The sequence below is a fragment of the Ammodytes marinus genome (assembly GCF_949987685.1).
Source record: "Ammodytes marinus genome assembly, chromosome: 4".
NCBI classification, from domain to species: Eukaryota; Metazoa; Chordata; class Actinopteri; order Uranoscopiformes; family Ammodytidae; genus Ammodytes; species Ammodytes marinus.
This window is the reverse complement of record NC_137233.1, coordinates 31,414,349-31,438,583: the sequence shown is the minus strand read 5'-3', so window position 1 is coordinate 31,438,583 and position 24,235 is coordinate 31,414,349. Positions and strand designations below refer to the sequence as shown.

At 42.7% G+C, this 24,235-nt stretch overlaps 2 protein-coding genes across 2 annotated transcripts; one reads left to right on the top strand and one right to left on the bottom strand.

Annotated features, from left to right (window-relative positions):
- Positions 1-7,000: 7,000 nt before the first annotated feature.
- On the bottom strand, positions 7,001-18,145 carry eefsec (eukaryotic elongation factor, selenocysteine-tRNA-specific). Its single transcript, XM_080026182.1, has 7 exons — positions 17,406-18,145; positions 15,674-15,881; positions 15,317-15,413; positions 14,271-14,435; positions 12,492-13,136; positions 9,928-10,084; positions 7,001-7,852 (listed from the first exon to the last, which is right to left on the bottom strand). Exons 1-7 carry the CDS (start codon positions 17,707-17,709, stop codon positions 7,668-7,670), a joined length of 1,761 nt encoding a protein of 586 aa, XP_079882308.1. The 5' UTR covers positions 17,710-18,145; the 3' UTR covers positions 7,001-7,667.
- A 205-nt stretch (positions 18,146-18,350) lies between these two features.
- Positions 18,351-24,230, top strand: ruvbl1 (RuvB-like AAA ATPase 1). The gene is made up of 11 exons (XM_080027055.1): positions 18,351-18,633; positions 19,389-19,475; positions 19,585-19,717; positions 20,765-20,916; positions 21,310-21,399; positions 22,056-22,205; positions 22,341-22,404; positions 22,514-22,712; positions 23,174-23,276; positions 23,660-23,751; positions 23,859-24,230. The coding sequence occupies exons 1-11, from the start codon at positions 18,493-18,495 to the stop codon at positions 24,016-24,018; spliced, it is 1,371 nt and encodes a 456-aa protein (XP_079883181.1). The 5' UTR covers positions 18,351-18,492; the 3' UTR covers positions 24,019-24,230.
- Positions 24,231-24,235: the final 5 nt, after the last annotated feature.

The following is a 24,235-nucleotide window of genomic DNA, read 5'->3' as shown; positions in this document are numbered from 1 at the left end:
TTGTCTGTCTCTCTGTCTCCATGTATTCCCCTCAGAGAAAGCTGTCCTGCTCCCAGCCCCTGAGCTCCTATCTGATGGGCAGCGGGCCACTGTTTTCATAAACACACTTTTTGGAGGGCTATAGCATACATACATAAACAGCAGCACCACAGGCTGCAGTGTCAGATCTCCTCTAAACCTCCGTCAGTCACTCTGCTCGTCTAAAAGCCCCATCATCAGGCAGTGTTTGGGCCAGCCTGACAGTGCTGGCCTTTCAGACGGGTCCCAGACAGAACCAGAGCCATGTTTGGGTCCCAACCCTCCTCCCCTCCCCTCTGCCCGTCAGAAACCCACTGTCCCTGGCTGTCAGTCCTGGATTAACTCTGTGTATACACTCTGTGCCATTACAGTACACAGAGCCTAAACCTCGGGGCACAATAAATATCATTTTGATCTGATAGCCCTGGGTTTGCTCAGAAAAATAAAGTTATTCAGAGGTTTTTGTGGGTTTCAAATGGTACGATAGCATATTACTATGGAAGAACCTCTAACTCTGTAAACAGTTTTTTCTCTGATAGTTAAAGAACCATTAGTGGTTTCCTCAAGATGAGATCCTGAGGTTCTTAAGAGTGCTTTTGCTTTTCTGTGGCAGCTAAACCCTCTGCAGCAGCTGTCCCATCAGAATACTTAAAAACTAAAATCTATCCACAGTCATAAGAATAGAAACCAATCAACTCAGTCCCTAAGAATATAACTGTGTGTGAGTTTGGGTTTATCTACTTATCTATATTATTGTTAAAGGCTGTTGTAATCAAATCTAAATATATTGGAAGTAGTTGCTATTATTGAACTCATTGCTGTTAACTGTGGAACTAGTCAAAGCCGTCTGTTTGTTAGCACCTGCCCAGCTCCAAACAGACAGACACAGTTAGCGACTTGCTGATACAGTGGAGCCTTTAACAGCAAAAGAGACAGATTATAGCAGTTAGTAGAGACCAAAACAGAGCTCAAAAAGAGTGCATATTGGACTTGCGTACCTCAAGTGGACATACACGTCAAATGAATGTTGTTCCATGTCTGGTTCAAGTTTTTGGTTCAATCTAAAAGGTGAAAATATGTCACGGTTATGTTTACAGGTTGGGCTGCCCCCAGGTGGCCAAAAACAACTGAAGGTAGCTTTAATTTGTTTTAAAGGCTAAATTTGATTTATATGACTTTCACTGTAAAATTGTCATAACTGGACAGGACACGTAGTGCTTATTTTGTTTGATTTTTACCAACATTTGTAGCCATTAAGATATCATTTAGCTCATGCACTGTATGTTTCTCTATCCTTCTACTCCTATATTTCAATAGGAAATATTATAGATTGATACTTCCCATTTATTTTACAGCTACAGTTGCTAGTTACATTTGCTTACGAAATATAATGCATTGTTATAAACAAAGGACTAGGGGTGGGAAAAAAAATCGATTTTCCGATTAAAATCGATTCTCTCTCGAACGATTCTGAATCGATTCAGAAAAGTTAATAATCGATTTTTTATTTTATTATTTTTATTAAATTTTTTTTTTAATAATTTTTTTTTTTTTTTTTTTTTGTAAATACTAATACTTCCTGCGTCATTGTGCATGCACACCACACATGTGCGAGTTGTTTCCAAAGTGGCTTCAAAAGGGCAGAGAGCAGCAAACCCATGACCTGCACCGGCTTTATCTCTGTTACGTTTTTGTATGAGAGCTGAATTCCAAGCCATACTTTTTGTACAATGTGTTGAAATCACATAGAAAATAGATAATAGAATAGAAATCCTATAGAAACATGATTTACGAGATTAGAAATAAAATAAAACTGAATCGGTTTAGTTTTTACATACTTCCATATTGTGTTGAAAGCTGCATTGATTATTGCACTGGTCATAGAAAGTCATATTTGTGACAAGAAAAGCTTTTCTCTTAATACAATATTAGAGAAGGCAATTCATCTGTTGATTGTCTTTAATGATTATCACAAAAGTAGGAAGTGATTAGCAAACTCTGAGTAGCAAACTCAGATGTGCATATAAATATATTTTTGAAATTCACACATGGGTTTGTACATTAAAAATGTTTTGCATTGAGATGCATTGAAAATCGATTTTGAATCGAATCGTTGACCTCTGAATCGGAATCGAATCGAATCGTGAGGTGCCAAGAGATTCCCACCCCTACAAAGGACCCAACATTATGTAAAGTAATTGAAACTAGTGTACATCTGCAACGACTACATCAGTAAAATGCTGCATATACATTAATGCATCAGTAATACTTCAATGTAAAATGTTTACTGTTATTAAACTCTCTTCGGCAACTTAAAGTACTTTTAATTTTGATATGAATATTTTTGTAAAAATACTTTTGTACTTTTAGTTAACCACCTTTTCAAAATATGTTTAAATGTAATGGGAGTATTTTTAAAGCATGGAATCACCCATTTAGCTTATAATGAAAAGAAAATGACCTTTTTTGAAAGAATTTTACAATTTAGACTCTTTTAAAAACAACACATTGACATGAATGCGACGCTGTTTGCACAACTCGAATAAATCAAACACATAGGCCGAGAGGTTTCAGAAAGCTAACCACACAGACTGCGTGGCTCATAAGGAGTGAGTTAGCTTTCTTTGTTTAGGACTAACATGTTTTAGTGACTAATCTAAACATAACATCTACCTCTGGGTCAGAGCGGGCCAAAATGGACTCCCCCAAGGCTCCCCGAAGACATTTCATTAGATTGTTTAACAGGCATGAAAATCCGAGAATAGTTGACATCTCTTTGACATCTTTTACAAGGTTATCCAGAGTGGAAGTGACTTTTCACATGACCCTACACATCACTTGACCCCTCCACCAGCAATTTCTGGCCGAGCTGGACCCCCGGTTTTTTAAGCGCTCCTCCCTCCCTGGACCCCAACATCCGCTTAGCAGTAACACAATGCTCCAATAGGAACAGCTTGAGGCCTTTCCTTCATATTCATCGTTATGTTGGTTTTAACATAGTTATTGGGAACATGTTTTGGGCCTACTACACGCAGGACCTCAAACCAAAACCCAGTAGTTTAATAATAGTAAAAAGACTCCAAACTGAGCTGGAAAAAGTTTGATAAAAATGCAGATAAAGAGATGCGACCTGAAATCCTTCTGTTTTTCTAGAGAAGAGAAATAAACATATGTTTGAGTCACTTAAATGAAGTGGACAGATGGTAAAAGAGCAGCGTGCCATGTAATATGCTGTGATGTCGGCATGTGATCAATCTAGTCTCAATGGGCAGTTTTATTTTAAATCATAAGTCGTTTTTTTTTTAAATACTTACAATCTTCACAACTTCACTATTTCGACATCTGGAATGGGGCCAGACTGACCATGAATTTTATCTATAAAATATACAAATACCGTCATGGATAGAAAAAAATCGAATACCAGCCGAGGATGACAGCCAGTGGCAACAACAGTCAGTTGTTTGTGTATGTGTGTGTGTGTTTTTGTGTGTGAGAGTGTCAGGGTATGGAAGCAGTACATCAATAAGTTGCATAATGGTGGTGGCAGCGCTAATTTGCATGTGTTTCTTCTGTCTGCATAAATGAGACAGGAACGGGAAAAGATATGCAAACCGCTCAGAGGTGATGAGAGAACAATGGTGGTCCTAAAGGTGTGTCCTTCGTTAGGGCGTGCTGCTTAGTGCTTACTCCTTGCAACAATTCTGTGGTCACAACAATGCCTGAGCCTGGGTGAATGGAGAATCTGATTTTAGTAGCTAATCGCAGACTGTGTAGTCTTTTCTGAGACTAAACGGACACACTTAAAGACACCCAAAGATCTACTATGAATATGGGATTTAAAAAATACTAATTTTAATAAACACATCAGCTAATTTAGACAAGTGCAGGTGATCCTAAAATGGACCAGGGTCATAAAGATGCTCACTGATCCCTCTACATGTGTGCTTTTATTTTTAAGGAAGAAAAATAATAAGTATATTAAGTATATTTGCATTGTGGGTATTAAATTATCTTACACGGGTGGAACTTGCAAACAATACCAGTGATACAGTAAGTTAAACTACTTAGGTATCAGTTAAAGTTATTCAAGCCATATAGCTTAATAATGTCACAGGCAGGCCTATGTTTGTATTCAGGATTCACTCTGGCTTAAATCATAAACAGAAAACAAGACTTCCACAGCTGATGTGGAAGGGGGGGGGGGAGAGATAAGCGGCACCGGAAATGGAGAAGTCGTCTGAAAGAGGCTGCGGTGGTATTAATTAAACAATGACCATTTTTAATCAGAGTTAATTATATTTGCAGGCGAGGGGTTGAGAGGAGCGGAGGGGAGGCTGGGGGGGTGTGATCCTATCTGTGTCCCTGCTCATTAGCTGCCTCATACACACAGCTCCTGTCATCAAATAATCCGCAATAAACATAATCTCCATCAGAGGAGGGGGTGATACTGTTAAAAAACAAGAGATTGCAGCGGCACACAGGTTGGTAAAAAACACCTGAATGTAGCAGTTTAGGTATTAACCATGGAGAAATGTTAAAAATTTAAAAAGTGCTCCTAGAGATGCTTTTGAGCAATGAAAATACACCACAAAAAAAAAAGTCCGGGACTGGAGAAAGATAGGAACACATTTGAGCAATGATAGTGGCCTAACCACCTCCCCACTGGTTAAACTGTTCATTAATGTGCCGCCCACTAATCAGTCGAATGGCTACTCATTAGTCTTTTCTATCTCCTCTGCCTTGCACCACATTTTCAAGTCTCTTTTTTTTTTGCCTTCTGTTTATGCCTTGTCAATAATCCAGCCGTCACACTCTTCCCCTCTGTTTCTCTCTCCCACACGGCCGCTTGTTATCTCCGCTCATCAGGGACTGCTTCCCCATCTATAAACATTCAGGAGCTCAGACGCTGACCCCCCTTGACTCCAGGCTGACCTAGAGGTCGGCAGCAAGGTATGGGACAGGGGCATGGAGGGGAAATCATCACGGCTGTGTCTTATCTCTATGGAGGAAGAGGACAGATGTATAGGGAAATACAGAGAGTCCAACGGGAAATACAATAGAAGAATATGAGCATTTACGCTCAGTGTGTGTGTGTGTGTGTGTGTGTGTGTGTGTGTGTGTGTGTGTGTGTGTGTGTGTGTGTGTGTGTGTGTGTGTGTGTGTGTGTGTGCGTGTGTGTGTGTGCGTGTGTGTGTGCGTGTGTGTGTGCGTGCGTGTGCGTGTGTGCAATAGCCTCCTTGTCTGTCTCCTCCTAAAAGTGGATTATACAGTCCACCCAAACCTCCTCACCTAAGCTCGGGAGGAACCGTAGTCTCTCTGTCTCACACTCTCTCTCACACACACACACACAAACACAACAGGATTAGCGTGCATGTTAAAACACAGTGAGCGTCCACACTCCAGCGTCCCTATTAATGAAATGCAGGAGGATGAAAATAATCATCTTAAAACAAGCGTTTATGATTATATAAAGGCATCATGCATTTCATTTTCAAGACAAAAGTGGCTTTCAGCTCATTTATATAATAGTGTACATGCTCTTTTTACTGTTGAGTCTGCCTGTAGAATTATGGCATTAAGAAAAATATGTAGGACTCTAAAAGATGATTTCCATTACTGTCTCATGTTGAGACATCACACCAGTAACGGACAGAGAAAAAGGTTTTCAATAAAAACTAGAATGGATGGAGAATGAAAGGGAGGGGGGACGAGAAAGAGAAATTGGAAAGACACAGGAGTAAAAAAAAATAAAGCGACAGATCCTCCCCCCGTCTGGTTTTCTATAAGAGGAACGAGAGGAGATAAGGCTAAAAGGACTGTCACTCAGAGGAACAATCCTTCCAGTGTCCCCTCTTGCTCCTCCCTCCTCCCTCCTCTCCCTCCCTCCCTCCCGCTCTCTCTCTCTCTCCCTCCCTCCCTCTCTCGCTCCCTCTCCCTCTCCCTCTCTCCAATTTCCTCAGATTCCCACTGAGATAGAGTCGCTTTTCACAGGGACAGTTTGCTGACATCATCTGCTACATACTGAGCGTCCTGCACTCTCACTACCCCGCCCCACAACACTCCTGTGTCAGGACGGACAAACCCGCACACTCACACACACACACACACACTTTATCATTTACGCCCTATGCAGTGGCTGATTTTATAGCATCGTCAATCACCGATTATGTGAATGATCATTGGTCTTCTACTTCCTATTCATATTGTCATAGTTTACTCATTCAGACATGGAAAAAATTTGATATTGAAATAATTAAAACATTTATGAAATCCTTACCTATAGTGTTTTACTGCTAATGTAATTACTTAAAGTAACACATTATCTACAATAGGGTCCATCTCTAAATACCCCAATATAGGATTTATTTATTGCTTGTGAATGACCAACAGATCCCCTTTCTTAAATCTCTTAAAATAACACCTATTGATGGTGTTTTTTTGCAGACCGGTGTACGACGATTCAGCAGCCCAGTTAACAAATGGGCCTGCTACAGTAGTAACTATACGCTTGTTGCAGATATTAGTTGCAGCTGGGATTCAGTATGTATCCAATTGGTTTCAGAGTGTGACATCAGGAGAACTGATGTAGGAAATGATCAGCCTAAATGCTTTACAGTACAGATGAAAGCAGAGCAAACCAACCAGAGAAAAGCAGGTTATACGCACATGAAAGTATCACAGGAGATATCTAGTGTCTAGACACTGTATAAATGATGTGGATATATTATCTCATTTGACTATTGCACAGCAGTAACAACTGCACATGCAAACTGCAGATAGCGAGGCCGCTTCATATTGTGCATTACATGTTTAAAAATAATAATAATAATAAAAATAATAATACATAATTACTGATTAATTCCGCTTGTTCTGGAGTTTTGACCATAACTATTACATCTATGCAATTATATGTTTGTTGTATCATCATGCATCAAGGGCTTTACAAATGATCAAACATGAGTCAGAAATAGGTTAAGTATAGGTTTGCTTTATTTTATCTTTCTGAAAATAGCAGTTTTAAATGAAACTCGAGCAACCTGTGGGTCAACTGCTAGTCTGTGTATACTACAAACTGCAATGAATGTAAATGAAATGGAAAACATTGAAAGAATGAGAATTAACTTTGAAATTACATAGCAACTGCCAATGATTCCAAACCTGAAACACAGCGTCATTTTTATCCCAGCTAGAGAGCAAGACACAGATCTGAACAAACCTGTGAGCTCAGTATTGATACTCAGTTCATGCCAAATAAGGGTGAGCGTGTATTAGAAACATACGTTAAAAAAATGTGGCTGCAACTCAAAAGAACTGATTCAGAGTCGCAAGAACAAAAGCACTGATTTGTTTGGTTTGAGACAACTCATATGCATCAGGAACAGAGGAGAAAGCTTCCACCCTTGTGATGGAGCTAACCGGATTAAGTCCCATCTCCAGATCTGGAATCAGTGTTTCACATGTGCTCAGCATTCCACAATCACTGCCCTTCAAGCAGACTGTCTCCATCCCCACAAAGAGAGGCTGGATGGAAGAGAGTTAGCATAACCCCTGATGCTGACCTGCACACAACCTCTGGAGGTGCCCCCTTGCCTGCCTGTAAAGCACTGTGACACAGTGTCAGGCTGAGGGTATAGCGTGCTACCAAAAGGTCAAGATTGAACCATCTTTTTATGGGGATCGAAGACATACCGCTTGAAATGCATGTGTATGCTAACGGGTTGAGAATCTGTTTTGGGCTCCTCTTCGTTTCCTGCCGGTGCGCCTTTGATTGCACCCTTGCCTTTCTTCTTACAGGTGGAGGACAGCAACTGCTTGGTTTCTGGCAAGAGACCCTCTGAAGAAAAAAGATAAAAAACTAGGCTGACTATTGTTTTTATACATTATATCAATAGATCATCCTATGTAACAACTATGTACGTAACAAAGCTAGTCTATCTTGTATATTCAGTGCTTAGGTCATCTTCATCATCATCATCTCAGTATATCTGATGCTTGATAGAGATCTGTTCTCTTGTCTTATGTGTGCAGTAGGTGCTGTGTCAGTGTTAACGCTGGTTCAGTGTATCTGACCTGGAGATTAACTGATGCCTTCGGTCCCTCCTGACGTAACTGATGAACATGTGCAGACAACCAGGTCTGGGTTGTTGCGTGAGTCTCATTCTGACACTGTGGTATCGTGTCTCCTCTATCTGCATACACTGAGATAGACACTCATTGCTTTTCCCTTCACTCTGGGGCCTTGTTACTCACCGAGATGCTTTCCTGAGCCGCTGTTACTATGCATTCACAATAAAAAAAAAAATTCTATGCCATTCTATGTCTTTATGTATGCGTGTCTGTGTTTCGGTGGATAGTATAAACTGGCTGCTTGTTTGCCGTTTTTGCACACGGAAGGTAAGAAAATGTCCTGGGTTGAATGCTTTCCACGCAGGCTGTGACCTCACGTAGTGCGGCGCCAGCATTCTTCTTGTTATCGTTATGCCAATGTGTGAGGGTTGTTTTGGTTTGCAGCGCAGCCTAGAAATCTCTTCTGGTTATCTATCATCAGCTGAAAAAATGTCTGTTTACCACCACAAAACACCACTCATACAGCCGAACTTACATGATTAAGAGTGACACATAGGAATTGCATTTTTTACACCTTCGTCCTCAAATAAAATAAATCTTTAAAAATAACTACGACATCTACTAGTCCATGTCTAGACTAGCCTAAGCTTCAAGGTGAGTGCATGTAAAACATAAAGGATATGACTGATGGCAGACTCATCAGACAGATAGAGAGGCAATAAGCACCATATAACAGTTTAAAATGGCTTTGGCAATCATTTTGGACTGTTAGTCAAACAATTTTGTTGGTATCACCTTGTGCTGCAGGAAATTGCGATGAAATAGATTTTTTTGACATTTAATGGTCAGAACAATTGAGTGAATTATTATTTTTTTAACAGGAGGTGGTAAAGAATAAAGCAGGTATTAGCAGTAGGTTTGGACAACAGAAAAGCATTGTCTTCTTATCATCTGTGGGTCTGCCACATCAGTGCGTCTGCCACAAATATATTTTTGCGCTATCGATGGAACGTAAAGATCGCTAAAAGGGCCTAACTGCTAAACTAATAATGATGTTAAATGTCAGCAGTCAATTATTGAACCTAGCCCTTATCATCAGAATAGCGACATCTTTGCCCGTATGTCCTGATGTGATGTCTGTCATTGAACACCACTGGATGTGTGCATTATGTTCATACGAGTCAGTATGTCTGAGAGCTTTGAGACTGTGAGTGTGAGGCAGCACAGAGGATGTAGGTGAGGTTCTCTTTTCTAAATGTTTTTGTTTTCTCCTTTCCTCCCGGTGTGGAGCAGTTGGCTTTTCAGAGCAACAGAAGGTAAAATAAACACGCAGCAGACTTCCCCCGGAACACTGACCATCCCCAGAGGAATTCTGGGAATGTGTGTTTCTCAGGATGTCAGGCCTAACCACTCTTACCGCATCCTGAAAAACTGTCTGCGGAGCCCCCCCCCCCCTACAAAAAAAAATGTAATCAGAAGGAAAGATAAGGAAAAAAGTGCTTTTGCATGCGTGTATTGATGAGCAGGGGAGACTTATGTGTGACATGGCCCTCCATTCAACAGCATCAGTGTAGTTAGAGTACTAGCGAAACAAAAGGTCTCTTAAATTTAAGATATTTTTGGGGCATTTTTCATGCTTTATTTGACAGTGTGAAGAGACAGAGGTGAAATGGGGCAGAGAGGGGAATGACATGCAGAGAACGACCGCGGGTGGGAATCGAACCCGGGTCTGCTGCTGGGCCCGGCCCGGGAGGGGGACGCCTTACCAACTGAGCTAAAGGCGCCCCGTGATAATCTCTTAAAAGAAAAAGACAGCTCCTCACTTTCAGGTATAGTCCTTACCTTGGAGCCGGATCTTGAACTTGCCGCTCTGCCCGAAGCCGCCCTCGATGACGCCGGCCTCGCCTGTGGACAGAGTGACCTTTAGCCCCACAAACAGCTGCAGGTTGGTCTCCTTCTTGAACAGGTTGCGGCCGATCACGGTGTAATCATCGGTCACCTGGAGCACAGAAGGCAAGGCAAGGCAACTTTATTTATGTAGCACAATTCAGACACAAGGCCATTCAAAGTGCTTTACAGGGGCAAGACTAAAATACATCAGACACATTAGAAAAGCTAGTGAATAGAAATAAAACATTTAAAAGCGATTGAATAGAAGTAGAGCATTTAAATAAAATAAAAAATGACAGGTTAAAATGGAAACAGAAAAGTCGGATTGAGTCACGTGAGCTGCAGCATTAATGACAGATACAAGACAAAGCAAACAATGTGACATGATGGGTGATTAGAAGGTGCTTGTTAAAGATGGAGTCAGACATTCTGATCATTCTGATAATGATATCATTCAAGATAAAATGTTTTTTATCAAAATCAGTGAATATATCTCCTCTTGAGCTGCTACTTCTCCGTATGTGGGCTGAAAAAAAAAGTCCAGTGTTAATACACGGCCTAGGCTCTGTAAACGGGCATGAAGCTAGCTACGGTGGGCCCCCTTTGATTAAATAGCCTTTGTTTGCATACCTGTTTAAAGAGGATATGTGGTGTGTTTTGTTTTAACACTGGATTGTTTGATCTTGTGGAAATATTCACTGATTTTGACAAAAAGTGATTTTTTTTTCTCAAGAATTGCTGACACCACCTTTAAATGGTGTATAAGCATGTGATCTAGCTATATTGACTGTGAAAGTGTCAGGATGCATTTCATTTTGATGTCTGAATCACCAGGGCAGGGTGAGGGAGAAGCCCGCGCCACTCGGCAGTCAGCCACATTCTTCGCGGCTCGCCGCCTGGCTGTCTCGCTCCCTCTCTTTCATCCTCCAGCACATTTTATGTTATATTTGTTTGTATTCCTTTTGTTATCGTCCATCACTAAGTCGATCTTAACCCGCCACTAATCTGATAACGAGAGGGCACCGCTCTGTCTCCCAGTCACCCTCCCCACAGTCTGCTCTGCCTAACCCTCATTCATTCTTCAACATTTGACCCCGACGTCCCTCAAGCGTGACTGATGCGACGATAAAAACAAATATATATGTATACTGTTGCTGCAGTATGGCGTCTGGCAGACCGTATGAATTGTGACCGTACTGGGCCGGTCATATCTCAACAATGCAAGTTATGTGTTCTTTCACAAGAAGGAATTCTTAAGTGTTCAAGTCATGTAATGTCACATGACCACGGTATGGCCTATAGCGCATGCTGTTCCGCTCCTGAGCCAGTGACTGGAGCTGTCAACAGCCTGAGGTGCTAACAGCGTGAAACTTAGTTCACACACTTGAACCCTGACCTGAGTGTGACCCTGCACAAGGCCGCACACACAGAAACTTCACTGTAAAGTGCTGAGGACAAGAGAGACAACATCTGCTGTCGGAAAGGTGTTGACTCTTTGAAACACTGTCAACCCAGATGTTGAAGTCAATACGGAGAAAAAAAACTGAATAAGTTTAGAAGTGGATCGGTATGAACTAAGGAGCTCAGGATTTAACACAGAACAAAAAATAAAAACGACATGTGAGTGAACTGGGGAGGGAAAGAGAAAAAGAAGCTTAACCAGAGCAGTGAGGGAAGAGTCAGGTTATATCATATCACACACACACACACACACACACACTCATGTGAGTATCCCTGTGCCACTCAGGTGTGTCCAAACAGTGCCAGCCTCTAACAGCTAGACAGGCCTAGTGGCGTCAGGAGGCCACCCACACCCGCCTCTGTGTCGCAGCACATGCTAAGGCATGCATACCCACCCACGCATCAAACACTCCTGACCAGGGCTGCACATGCATGCTTGTTTGTGAGTACGTGTCTGTTTATGAATATACAATAGGGGCTCTGTCTGAGAGGCACGCTCCAGTGCCACCAGCAATGAGAAACATCCAAAGAAGAAGTCGAGCCAGAAGGAGCACAAGGTGAAAAGAGGGCAGAGGAGCGGGGACAACACTGGAGGTTAAGCTAAGGGCGCACTCACACCCAGCAGTTGTAACGATTGACGGGTAAAGTCTAGTTCATTTGACTATTGTGGGCCATACGAGTGTAGACAGAGGTCCAGATGTCAAGTTTTATGTGCTGAAGGATCTTCTTTTTCTTTTCTTTTTTATTACTAAAGGGTTGGGGTTGTTCTGGTGTTTGGCAGGAGGAAATTGAAAATATTCAAAAACAAATGAATACACACACACTAAAACCCAAACCTGTGTTTACAAAACAAAAAGACACATCGATAAGACGTCTATCAATGTGTATGTCGTATGACGTGATGGCGTAAGCAACAGTGCCAAGGCCTGGATCTTTAGGAGCAGTGAGAGGTCTGGCCGGGACTGGCCAGCAGGGGAGGACGGTGGGGGGGAAATCGCACACAGAAGACAGTCAGAAAGAGACCAATTTCAATAAACTGCTGAGGATCCACTCACCCTTTCCACCTGTCCGTCCTTGTGTTTTGTCTTGTAGATGCGCAGACGAGGCAGGGCGATCTCAGCGTAACCCTTATCCTCAAACCCCTGCAGCAGACAGCCTTGGAAGGCCAGCCGGCATGCGTTGGCGTGGATGTCTGTGTCCAGCTTGGAACCAATCACCAGGCAGAGTGACGGACATGTGACTGGCCGCTCAAACTCCAACAAGGCCCACTGCTCTGGGTCAGGTGCTGATCCCCCCTCTGCCTGACCGGTCACATACTCATCCTGGTGGAAGTACTCCCTGTCAAAGGTGAATGGGCTTTCCAGAGAGCAGGGCTGTGATGGAGGAGGGTTAGAGTCTGAGGGGGGCTCTGAGGCTCCAACGGGGGGCAGGCCAAAGAAGGTGACCCTGGCCATGACTGTCTCATGACCCACGGTGATGTGGAACTTGGCCCGGGTGGCCAGAGAGCCCTTGAAGTAGCCTATCTTCCTCACAGAGATGACGGCTGCGTAGAGGGTGCGCAGGGACCCCGGGGTGCACACCACGCCCCGCTCTAACAGTTTGGGGTCAAACTGTGTCACGCACACACCCACACGATCCCCCTGCATGGCCCCCGACACTGGCTTCCGAAACATCTGCACCGACTTTATCTTCTTGGTGACCTGATGTGAGAGAGCAGACAGATACAATAAATAACAGACTTGTAACAACAATGTGATTCCTACTTGATTTAACATCAACAGAGCGCATGTGGAACACAGTTTTCAGGAAAGATAGAAAAGTACATAAATCCACAGCATGCTACAATTATTGCTGTTCAGTTTAAATATGTTTTGTTTTTTGCTGATATTTTTTAGATATTTAATTTAAATATATTAGTCCAACTTTAATTTGACATTTAAACTAGAAGCTGTACATTACAGATTATTATCTCTTCAGTACACGGATGTTTTATAACATATTTAGGGAAAAGGCCCTTTAGTGGATATGGACATGCAAAAGTTAAATAATAAATTATGATTAAATGTTCAAGTTGCCATTTAAAGTACTTCTTCCCTTTAAAACATAATAGAGGTGTTTGTCAAAATGTAGATTTTGCCTATAAATGGCAATGCTCAAAGTATATATAATATACATGTGAAGAGGCTGTAAAAAAGTAAAAATTAAAAGTATGTTTTTCATCTTTGGAGGAAAATCAAATTAATGGCAAAAAAACATATTTGAATTTGACAGGCTTTGATATAAACTTGATCAGGTGCTTTGTTTTGTTGAAACTATACATCTCAAATACATCAACCAATACGAAACGAACAATTAAAAGATCTATTTATCTGACTAACCGTTCATTTACCCGTCAAAGACCGTGAGATGTGTCATACGACCATGTTTCTTTAGTTGTTTTTGTTGTCTATCCCCACACACTGACCAAATCAACAGCACTGGCACATCAACGCTCCCCAACTAAATGACTGTTACTTTAGCCATTTGCTGCCACCAAGAGGTGAACAGGAAAACTGCAGACAAAAACTGCTGAGTCCGGCAGTGAGAGTGCATCTGGTCTGAATTACCCAACTGTGTGTGCTGCTGGTCCACCCCTGAGTACCCTCATCCTTCCCTTACATTAAACTGACACATCCTCTCAACCCACCGGGCTATTCCTTCCTTCGTCTGCCCACTTACCACTCAACTTCTGAACCTCCCAAACCCTGTGTTTTTTTCTAGCACTCTTTTAATGTGACTTGCTTGTCAATATCAGACATTCAGAATCCAATGCCTGTTTGTTTTTTTAAGTGTACCTTTAGTGCTGGGATTTCCACGGTGTCATTGATGGCCATGGAGCCCTGCAGGATGGTTCCAGTCATGACGGTTCCCTGACCACGGATGGAGAAGCAATGGTCCACGGCCATCAGAAGGTCCCCACCAGGGTCTCTCTTAGGGAGGTATGTCTGTTTCTTCAAAAGCTGGGAACCAATGACCAAAAGTGCACAAGAGACACATTATTTAGACACCGAGCTTACAATTTAGTTGCAAGCTGACACATACACAAATCTAAGTTTAACGTTGAGTTTGGCATCACAAACACTGCCTGGTACACAGTGTCTCTGAGAGTTATGAGTTATCTGACCCTGACGTATGAGTCATTCTGCTGTTTTCACACCTCTGGAAAAAAAACATTTAACCTTTTCAACCGCAGCATACCACAACTACTTTATTTAGGTTTTCATTCACTTCTCAGTTTCTTGAATTTCATAGCGCTTGACAAGCGCACAACCTGATGCCAGATACATTTGGTATCAGCATATAATACAGTGGGGTCTAAAAGTGTTGGAAAGCAGAAGTCTAGCTTTAATGACAGCATGCACTTGAGCTGGCATGGACTGCAAGACTTTTGGAGAACTTGATGACCCCTGATGGGTCAATTTGACAACGATCCAGATCACTTTTTTTTTTAATGTTTCTAAAGCCTCACACTTTCTGATTATTTCCAGGTTTATATGAAATTTGGTCACAGACTTTTGGACCCCAGATGTATTTCAGCTCATAATAAGCAAAAAGCAGTGCAGATATTACAAAGGGTCAATTAAGGGTCATTGAAGAAACAGTGTATCCGTCCATCACATAGTTTGTCCATCAGATAACACCAAAAATGTACGGCTGAGCTGAGTATATCTTCTTATCTCCACAGCTAAGGACTTGCTATTACCTATTGACTATTTTACCAGCACTTGAACAATGTCAGCTGACAAATAGCATGTGTTTCATAAGTGAGAATGTACTGTATGTGCTCTCTTGATCTAAATCAGTAACAATAGAAGCAGACTAGTGTGTTTCCGGACGTCACCTCTATTAACTCTGGCACTCCGTGTGGCTCCTCTGTGTCAGGAGCCTCCGGTCCCCCGGGTTTGGCTGCAAGAGCAATCACTGGACATTCCTTAAACCTGACCAACAGAAACAACACGTCAGATCACAATGACTTCATGCTTCGATGATGAAGTAATGATAAAAACTAACTTCAAATAAATAAAACACATGTTGGCTTTGACACAGACCGCTGGAATGCAGAGAGGGAGATGGTCTGAGGAAGTTTGAAAGGAGATTCAGTTCATGGGATGCCATGACCGACTTCAAGCTCCCTGGGCACACATTTCACGACCTATACACATACCACAAATAGTTCTTATTTGTATTAAATACGCACCTGGTGCCTTCCAGTGTTTTGTGCAGCCTCTTGGTCATTTTCTCGATGGCACTCTGTCTCTTGTTGGGCGGCAGGAGGTCCACTTTGTTCAGGACGACCACCATGCGAGGGCAGGTCAGCTCTCCTATCAGCAGACACTCTGCCGTCTGAGTCTGCACCCCTTTCACCACGTCCACCACCAGCATCATCAGGTCGATGATCTGGGCACCTGAAGAAGGGGGTTGGATAGTACTAACATGGAATAAATGCAGCAAGCGGAAGCAGAATAAAACAGTACATTGCTGTCAAAGGCAGCCCCAGTTGTCCTACAGTGCATCTATATACAGCTATGTAAACACTGTAAATAGAGTATGAAACTGACATAAGCAATACAAACAGGAACAGACACAGGATCAAAAAACTAACAGTAGTACACGAGGAAGGGAATTGAAGGGAAGGGGTACACAAAGAGAGAGAGAGAGTGCAAAGCTAGAGGGTTGAAACCAGAGCTGCAGCTCACTTGGTTGTCTTTCCTTTCCCTCTTTTCTTTCCCTGACTTTGGCAGTCTCTCTTTCCTGTGTGTTCCCCTCTTTTCTTTGCTTCTATTTGGCTGCGTCTCTTTCCTGTGCTCGCCCCACTTGGGACAGGAGGGGAAGTTTAATACATACCCCCCGATCCCCGTACCTTCCTTCCTCGCTAATCCACAGCATGTGCCACCCCACTGGCTCATACGTTTCATTTAGTATGTCAGTCACACGACACAGCAGCGTTCACTACATCTAGTCTCACTCATACCAAAGTCTGCTAAAGACACACTCTTTAGGTTCATAGAAAATGGGATCTTGGTTGTTCATTTGACAAACAAGGAGGACAAAAAGGACAGGGAGACAGTGTCCCTGAGTGTCCTTATTATCAGCTTTGTACAGACGCACCACTGTTGTTATTTCTTCTTCTTATATTCCTTTCTATCAAAGCGAGTGTGACATGATCAACCTAGCTGCTCCTAGAGAAAGGGCGCCCTCTGTAGGATATCCTATGTGTATGTAATAACAGTGAGCGTCCTAGTGGGGCCATGACTGCAGCATTTATTAATAATAATAATAATAATAATAATAATAATAATAATAATAATAATAATAATAATAATAATAATAATAATAATAATAGCGCTTTTCGCGCACTCAAAGCACTTAAGAGGGACATGTTTTAATTTATCATCCGTCTCATGTTCTATTCATGTTTTATTGATACACTGTTAATAATATCGTAATACATTATTTTTTTTATATCATCATATGTAGCTTTAACAAAGAGTTGTTTATCTGCTTCAAGTATCTTACAATTGAACAGGATGACATGACATTTTCCCTGGACTTTCAGATTAAAACTCAGATTAAAAATAGACAGTATAACCTTCATAAAAGTAGAGAATTTTCCTATAAACCTCCTTAATAAAGCCTATGGTAAGTAAATAAAGCAGAAAATATTTCAGAGCTGCATGCATGTAGGCCTATCTACCTAGTAAATAGGAGTTTAGTTGGTGAGCCTGCGGATGGTATGCATTTTTTGCAATCGCCTCAGCTTGCATCATCACCCATTGGTATGATTGTCAACGTGTCCTTACCATAGACTGTATAAAAGAGGTCTTTGCTTGCTGTATACTATTATGTGATTACCATCCTTTCACGTGCTGTCATCAGAGCAATACCGAGCACCAACAAAACGTGCTCAGAAAGTTTAAAAGAGAGCTCACCTCCAATGATGGTCCGAATCAGAGAGGCGTGTCCCGGACAGTCCACCAAGGTGAACTGCAGGCTGTCATACCGCTGTTGACCCTCGCTGGCCCGCAGGTGATCGGGAAGATCCACCGTGAAGGAGGAGAAGCCCAGGTCCAGCGTGATGCCTCTCTCGCGGGACTGGGGGTTCTTGTCGAAGGCGGCCGTGGAGGCGGTGCTGCTCAGCGCCCTGGCCAGCGACGTCTTCCCGCTGTCGACATGTCCCAGCACGCCGACGTTGAAATTTAACGTTTTGGCCGGACTGTCAGAAGACTCTGACATGTTGACACCACCGATTAGATTTGTATTTACCCTGAGCTGTGTACCTTGAACTCGGCTCGAGCGGACACATTCAACGGCTTTATCTACTTCCACAATGTGTTTTCGTCAGTAGCCAACAGCTTGTTAAACCCGGAACACTGTGGACAAAACGCGATTTTACTTAGTTAGGGACTTAGAAAACAAAAACCGCTACAAGTAGTACTTTTCACTGAAAACAGTTGAGAGGAACACCGTCCCTGCTGTCAGTGCGCTCCATTCTCGGGACAACATGGAAAGCGGAACCTTCAGTTGCACGACATAAGTTTAAAACATTATATATGGATATAGACCTGCTATTAAACGCTCTATGATTAAAACATGGTTTTAAAGCGTCAATGAAACCCTCTGTCGTTTTAGTTTTGTATTCTTTTGAGACGCTTATTAACACTTTGAAAGGTTTCCGGCAGTTCTACTACGACCAAAGCAACTGAAACACAAACGGAAGTGAAATCTCTAATGGGCGGGGTCTTTGACTAGTAGAGATGATTGACATTGACTTTAGCCAATGAATGTGTTGTGTTTATCAATACGGTCCAATAGTATTAGTAGAAAGTGAAAATAGGCGGTACTTTAGGGTATCATTTCCGCTGATTTTCCCTAGTTACCCACATGGAAACCGATTTCCCAGTGTTTTGAGTTTCGGCGCCGATTGTGGCGGTGAGAAAGTACCTGGAGGCATTGTTTTCACCGTAGACCTGCCTTGTAGTTTGTTGTGCACCGCAGTTTTGTAAAGTAATATTAACCATGAAGATCGAGGAGGTAAAGAGCACCACGAAGACTCAGCGGATCGCCACCCACAGTCACGTCAAAGGACTCGGGCTAGACGAGGCCGGGAATGCGAAACAGTCAGCATGTGGTTTGGTCGGCCAGGAGGCTGCGAGAGAGGTAATATTCATGTCTTATCGCACCTACGTTTTTCTCGTGTTGTCTGGAGGAATGATTTCAAGAGGTGAGGATTTATTGTAAGACACGATGTTGCTCAAGGCGGAAATGTGCACCAACATAGCTAGCTGAATTCAGTTAGCACGTTGTTGTCGCAGTTTGATACTCAGGTGGTCAGAGCTAGAAGGAAAGTTCACCCTAAATACAATCATTTAATCAGTATATTTACATAATGTTAAACGTTTGAGACTAAATGTATCGTTGCTTGTGGAGACAATTGGATCTTATGATCAGATCCTTTTAAAGTCTTAAAATACAACCCATTATCTAAAAATAAAGCCTTAACCAAACTTAAAATGCAAACCAATCTTTCAAAGGATCATGGATACGTAGGATTGTATTCATCTTATTTTTCTGAAGTTGCAGTTTAAAAACTTAATATTTTGATCTATTTTTATTTTCATTTATTTTTACAAATGCCTCGCATCAACAATACATTACACAGATCAGCATTTCATAGTCTGATATGGTAACTGCGACATTTCATAAGTGACACAACCTAGGGGGCTCTGTAAAATGCTTTGTAAACAAAGGGTAACTAATTATACACATAGCTAGCAACATGCCCGTTTACATAGCCTACGCTTTGTATTAACACTGGATTTTTTTTTTTGCAGTGCACACACACAGTACAGACTAGTAGATCGTGAAGAGGTATTCACTGATTTTTCTTTTTCTTTAATTTTTTCTCCCTCCAGGCTTGCGGCATCATTGTCGAGCTTATCCGTTCAAAGAAGATGTCAGGAAGGGCAGTGTTACTGGCAGGGCCGCCCGGTACTGGAAAGGTAAGCATGCACTGTTTATTCACTAGCAGCATGAGCAGCAAAGCTTTATTAATTGCGGCTGCAGATAGTGATTCTTAACTTTCTTTTCTGCCTCTCCTTCTTCCTTCAGACTGCCCTCGCTTTGGCTGTAGCACAGGAGTTGGGGAACAAGGTGCCTTTCTGCCCTATGGTTGGCAGTGAAGTCTACTCAACTGAGATCAAAAAAACAGAAGTGCTGATGGAGAATTTCAGGAGGGCAATCGGTGAGTGTCAAACTCCTTCCCCCCCAAAACAAATCACTGGTTGGTTTTGATGAGCTCTGACCTGTTCGGTCTGAGTAGACTGTTGGGGAAAAGACAGCTTTTACGTAGGATCATTTTAGACATTTAAAACAGTTAATTGAAGACAATAGAACCAGCCAGATTAAGCAAATGTTTAAATGAAGGAAAATGCTAAATTCTAAACATCAGAAATACACTGGATTATCCTGAGTAACTATAACATTGTTTCTGGAAGAACAATAACCAATCCATTTGCCTCCTTTACATTGGGCTAGTAGGACAGCCTGATTGTCAGAGAGAGCTCTTTATAAATATCAGTGCACAACAACTAAAACTGTCTTTTTGACCAGATGCCACTAGGGCTACAAAACTACAAAAAACGTCTTCATCTCCGGGTGTAAAAGGACCATATGTGTTCAACCCATTCCCTCAGTGAGCTTCCATGGGCAGGAAGAGCTAGGTGTCCCCCACACAATAGTCTCACAAACTGAAAGGCAACACTTGACATGGGGACTTATGAGAACAGTGTTGAGAAGGAAGTCAGGCTGCAGAAGGGGCAAGGGGCTTTTGTATGGCCGCTGATGGTACCTGTCGTAGGGAGGGAAATGGAGCTTAGAAGGATGGAGAGTTGGTCATCAGCACCTTTGCTCCGCCCCTAGGAACAGTATCCTCAGAGGGAAAGGGGAGGGGGAGTGGGTCATTTTCAAGTTGTCATCACTCTGTTGATAAGAGCCCCTGGGCGGACAGTCCCTGCTTTAAGCTCCACTTTCTGACCCACGCTGCAGCGGATCAGCCATCTGCGTGCTGCTCACACTCGCAGGCTGCATGAAAGTGGAACAGGAGAGTGATCGTGTTACAGTGGAGGAAGCCCAAGACATTTCACGGTCACCCACACACTTGTTCTCTCCCTCTGTAATGAAACGCATTGTTGGTTTAGACCGAAGGATGTGGCTGGGCGGCTTAAGTCGAGTCTGGAATATAAAGGCCCCGATTGAGTTCTCACTGTGTACCTTACTGACCCACATTCAGGCCTGCGTATCAAAGAAACAAAGGAGGTGTATGAGGGGGAGGTGACAGAGCTGACCCCCTGTGAGACCGAGAATCCCATGGGGGGCTACGGGAAAACCATCAGCCACGTCATCATCGGTCTGAAGACGGGCAAAGGCACGAAGCAGCTCAAGGTCAGATTCAAAGCTCATAATTACCCCCTCCCACCTCCCCAATCATTTTCACTTGACTTATTGCTGGTTTTAAAGCACCCTCAGCTATGTTGCGTGTATAACAGTATAATTTTTTTTTTAATTAGTTGATGGAAACGGTGGCAGTTTATCAAGAATCAACTTATCATGGTACTTTACATATGCTCCAATATGTTTAAGGTTTATACCTCTTTTTTCACATAAAGAATTTTTTAGGTGTTTATAAAATGTCACTGACCAAATGTAGGGACCAGATTTAATGCCATATGGGAACAATCATTTGAAGATCAAATTCAAAGATGAAAAAAGTGCTGTAATACCACTGATGAACACGGATGAGCACCGGTGTCTTACTCTCTTGTCTCCTTTCCTTAGCTGGACCCCAGTATTTATGAGAGTCTTCAGAAAGAGCGCGTGGAAGCGGGGGACGTCATCTACATTGAAGCCAACAGCGGAGCCGTCAAGGTATGGCTACTAGTACTGTCCGATGTCCGAACTTGATTTTAATTCACCAAATGTGTTTGATCACAAATACATTCTCAAAATAAAACCTTCAGAAAATCCACGGTTGGACCCAAAGTCCAGATTTTCTGTCCTCTTCAGTCCTTCACGGTGGCGTCCTTTTAATCTCCTTCAGCCCTGCTGCGTTTCCCTCTGGAATGAGCATCCTTCATTCCTGCAGCTCGTCATGCTCCCTCTATCTCTCCCATCTCCCACAATGCCTCTCTTCCAGCCGCGGGGCTTGTGGCCTGTGTTGACAGGCTGCCATGACAGTTCCTTTAATCGGTACAGGTGGGCCGGGGGGCTGCAGGTCTGCTCCAGTCAGAGGCCAAAGCGGGGTGAGGGGGGGGGGGGCACATTTGTTCCTGTTGACAACCGTATCATGACCTGCCTTCTGAAAGTCTTTCATCCTTCAGCTGCATGCCCTCCTCTCTGCCATGTGCTGGCACCGGCTTCAATCGTACACCTGCTCTCCCTGTGCTGCCTTTTTGTTCCACTGTTGTCAAGAGCAATGTCACACACTTGTTTTTGGTTTTTTATATTCAACAGTCGGTAGATTTAGAAATTATTATTATTAAGTATTATTATTATTATCAACACGTTTTGCTGTATCTTTGCAGAGACAAGGTCGCTGTGATACGTTTGCTACAGAGTTTGACCTGGAGGCAGAGGAGTACGTGCCGCTGCCCAAAGGTGACGTCCACAAGAAGAAGGAGATAGTCCAAGATGTCACACTGCACGACCTGGACATTGCAAACGCCAGACCCCAGGTATGGAACCGCAAACAGTCCTGTAGGGTAGTATCAAGTGGAGCTGTTTACATCTTAACACAATAGATTTACCAGTTTGTGGAGTTAATCCTTTGAATTTTTCTAAATCATTGTGAATTATTTTTTTTATATCAGGGAGGCCAGGACATTCTCTCCATGATGGGACAACTGATGAAGCCCAAAAAGACAGAAATCACAGGTAGAGGAAAACGTTCCGTATTCCGCCTGCTCATGTCACCAGCTCTCTTTACCACTGGTCGACTTTTTAAATGTTTAACCCCATGACCATTTCCCTGTCCTGTTTGTAGATAAGCTGCGTGCCGAGATCAACAAGGTGGTGAACCGCTACATTGACCAGGGCGTGGCTGAGCTGGTGCCCGGGGTTCTGTTTGTGGACGAGGTGCACATGCTGGACATCGAATGCTTCACGTACCTCCACCGAGCCCTGGAGAGCACCATCGCCCCCATCGTTGTGTTCGCCTCCAACAGGGGAAACTGTTTAATCAGGTTGGAGGAGGACTAATATTTGTCTCATGGGGAGGGGGGGGGAAACAGACCCTGCATTCCAATACCCATACTTCCCTACTATTTAGTATGCCTGAAAAAGATTTAGGATGTTCCAATACATGCACGTCAATTGGAGTATGATGAAAATACATAAATGCCCCACCAACTCCAATAGCATTTTGAAGTATTTGTCTTTTATTCTTGACATTTCTCGACATCATGAAAAAAATATTTATTATATTATATAATATTTATTTCTCTCTCCTGTGGCCCTAATACTCTTCTGCACTTTAGTATGTAGTGTACTAAAAAGAAAAAGTATGTAGTGTAGTAAAAAGAAAAAGCATGTGAATTGGAACGCAGGGTGAATCTTTTAAAATTCAATATAAAAAGAGCATTTTATTTGTTTTCTTTCTAAGATGTCAGATGTTTAGTTTTAACAATGATGTGTTGCTCTCCAGGGGGACAGAGGACATCAGCTCCCCACACGGGATTCCTCTGGACCTGCTGGACAGAGTCATGATCATTCGCACCATGCTGTACACGCCACAGGAGCTCAAGCAGGTGAGCAGCAGCAGCATCTCTGGGTGTGACGTATGCATAGGGCTGGGTATCCAATGTTGATGCTTTTCTTTGGCACGGGCTGAAATGCCTCCATGCAATTGAGAGTCGAAAAATGTTTTTTGATCAATACCAAATTTCAATACCTAAGGGGTTAATCTCATCAATTCCGGTGGGCCAAAAAGGATTCAGCATGCTTGATGTGCCACGATCTAAAAGTGTTGGTGATTGGTTGCTTGGTCAAGGCAGCCTGGATAAATGCATTGTGTGGGTTGCGCAGTATGCATACATACTGGCTTGCACCTTTTTCATTTTGCACTGAAAACTATTTGCACTGATTCATCGTATATGTTTACTTTCATTAATGATGAATATGTACTTTGTAGATCATCAAGATCCGCTCTCAGACCGAGGGGATCAATATCAGCGAGGAAGCTCTTACACACCTGGCGGAGATCGGCACCAAGACCACTCTCAGGTAAAGATGTACTCTCTGTGTGTGTCACTGACTACAGGGAACCACATGCCGTGTTTGTATGTATCTGTAAACTGACTTGTGTTGTATTCCCCTGTCTTCCTCCCCAGGTACGCTGTGCAGCTGCTGACACCAGCCAGTCTGCTGGGCCGCGTGCAGGGCAAAGACAACGTGGAGAGGGAGCAGGTAGAGGAAATCAACGAGCTGTTCTACGACGCAAAGTCTTCCGCCAAAATCCTCCAAGACCAACATCACAAGTTTATGAAATAAGAAACTGGATTTGTCCTCACAGTGCTCAAGTGTTCTCAGCCAGTTGTTCCATGTTTCTTTTCTTTTGCATCTCATCACCTTAACTCTCCTCAACATGGCTCATTCTAGTGTCCCTGCCTCATTTACTGTAGTAGTTTTGTTCTAATAAATATAAAGTTTTATTCATTTCTCTTTGTTGATGAAAATAATTTTTCAATAAAAAGGAAAAACCACAAAA

What these genes read in the sequence shown, in the direction of transcription:
- eefsec (XM_080026182.1), bottom strand. Translation starts at nt 17,709, where the DNA reads ATGTCAGAGTCTTCTGACAGTCCGGCCAAAACGTTAAATTTCAACGTC. An exon ending in AAAACACTGGAAGGCACCAG is followed by an intron (nt 15,414 to 15,673) that starts GTGCGTATTTAA and finishes TCTGTTGGTCAG; the next exon opens with GTTTAAGGAATGTCCAGTGA. An exon ending in TGGAAATCCCAGCACTAAAG is followed by an intron (nt 13,137 to 14,270) that starts GTACACTTAAAA and finishes CTCTCACATCAG; the next exon opens with GTCACCAAGAAGATAAAGTC.
- ruvbl1 (XM_080027055.1), top strand. Translation starts at nt 18,493, where the DNA reads ATGAAGATCGAGGAGGTAAAGAGCACCACGAAGACTCAGCGGATCGCC. An exon ending in TTGCAAACGCCAGACCCCAG is followed by an intron (nt 22,206 to 22,340) that starts GTATGGAACCGC and finishes TTTTTATATCAG; the next exon opens with GGAGGCCAGGACATTCTCTC. An exon ending in CAAAAAGACAGAAATCACAG is followed by an intron (nt 22,405 to 22,513) that starts GTAGAGGAAAAC and finishes TCCTGTTTGTAG; the next exon opens with ATAAGCTGCGTGCCGAGATC.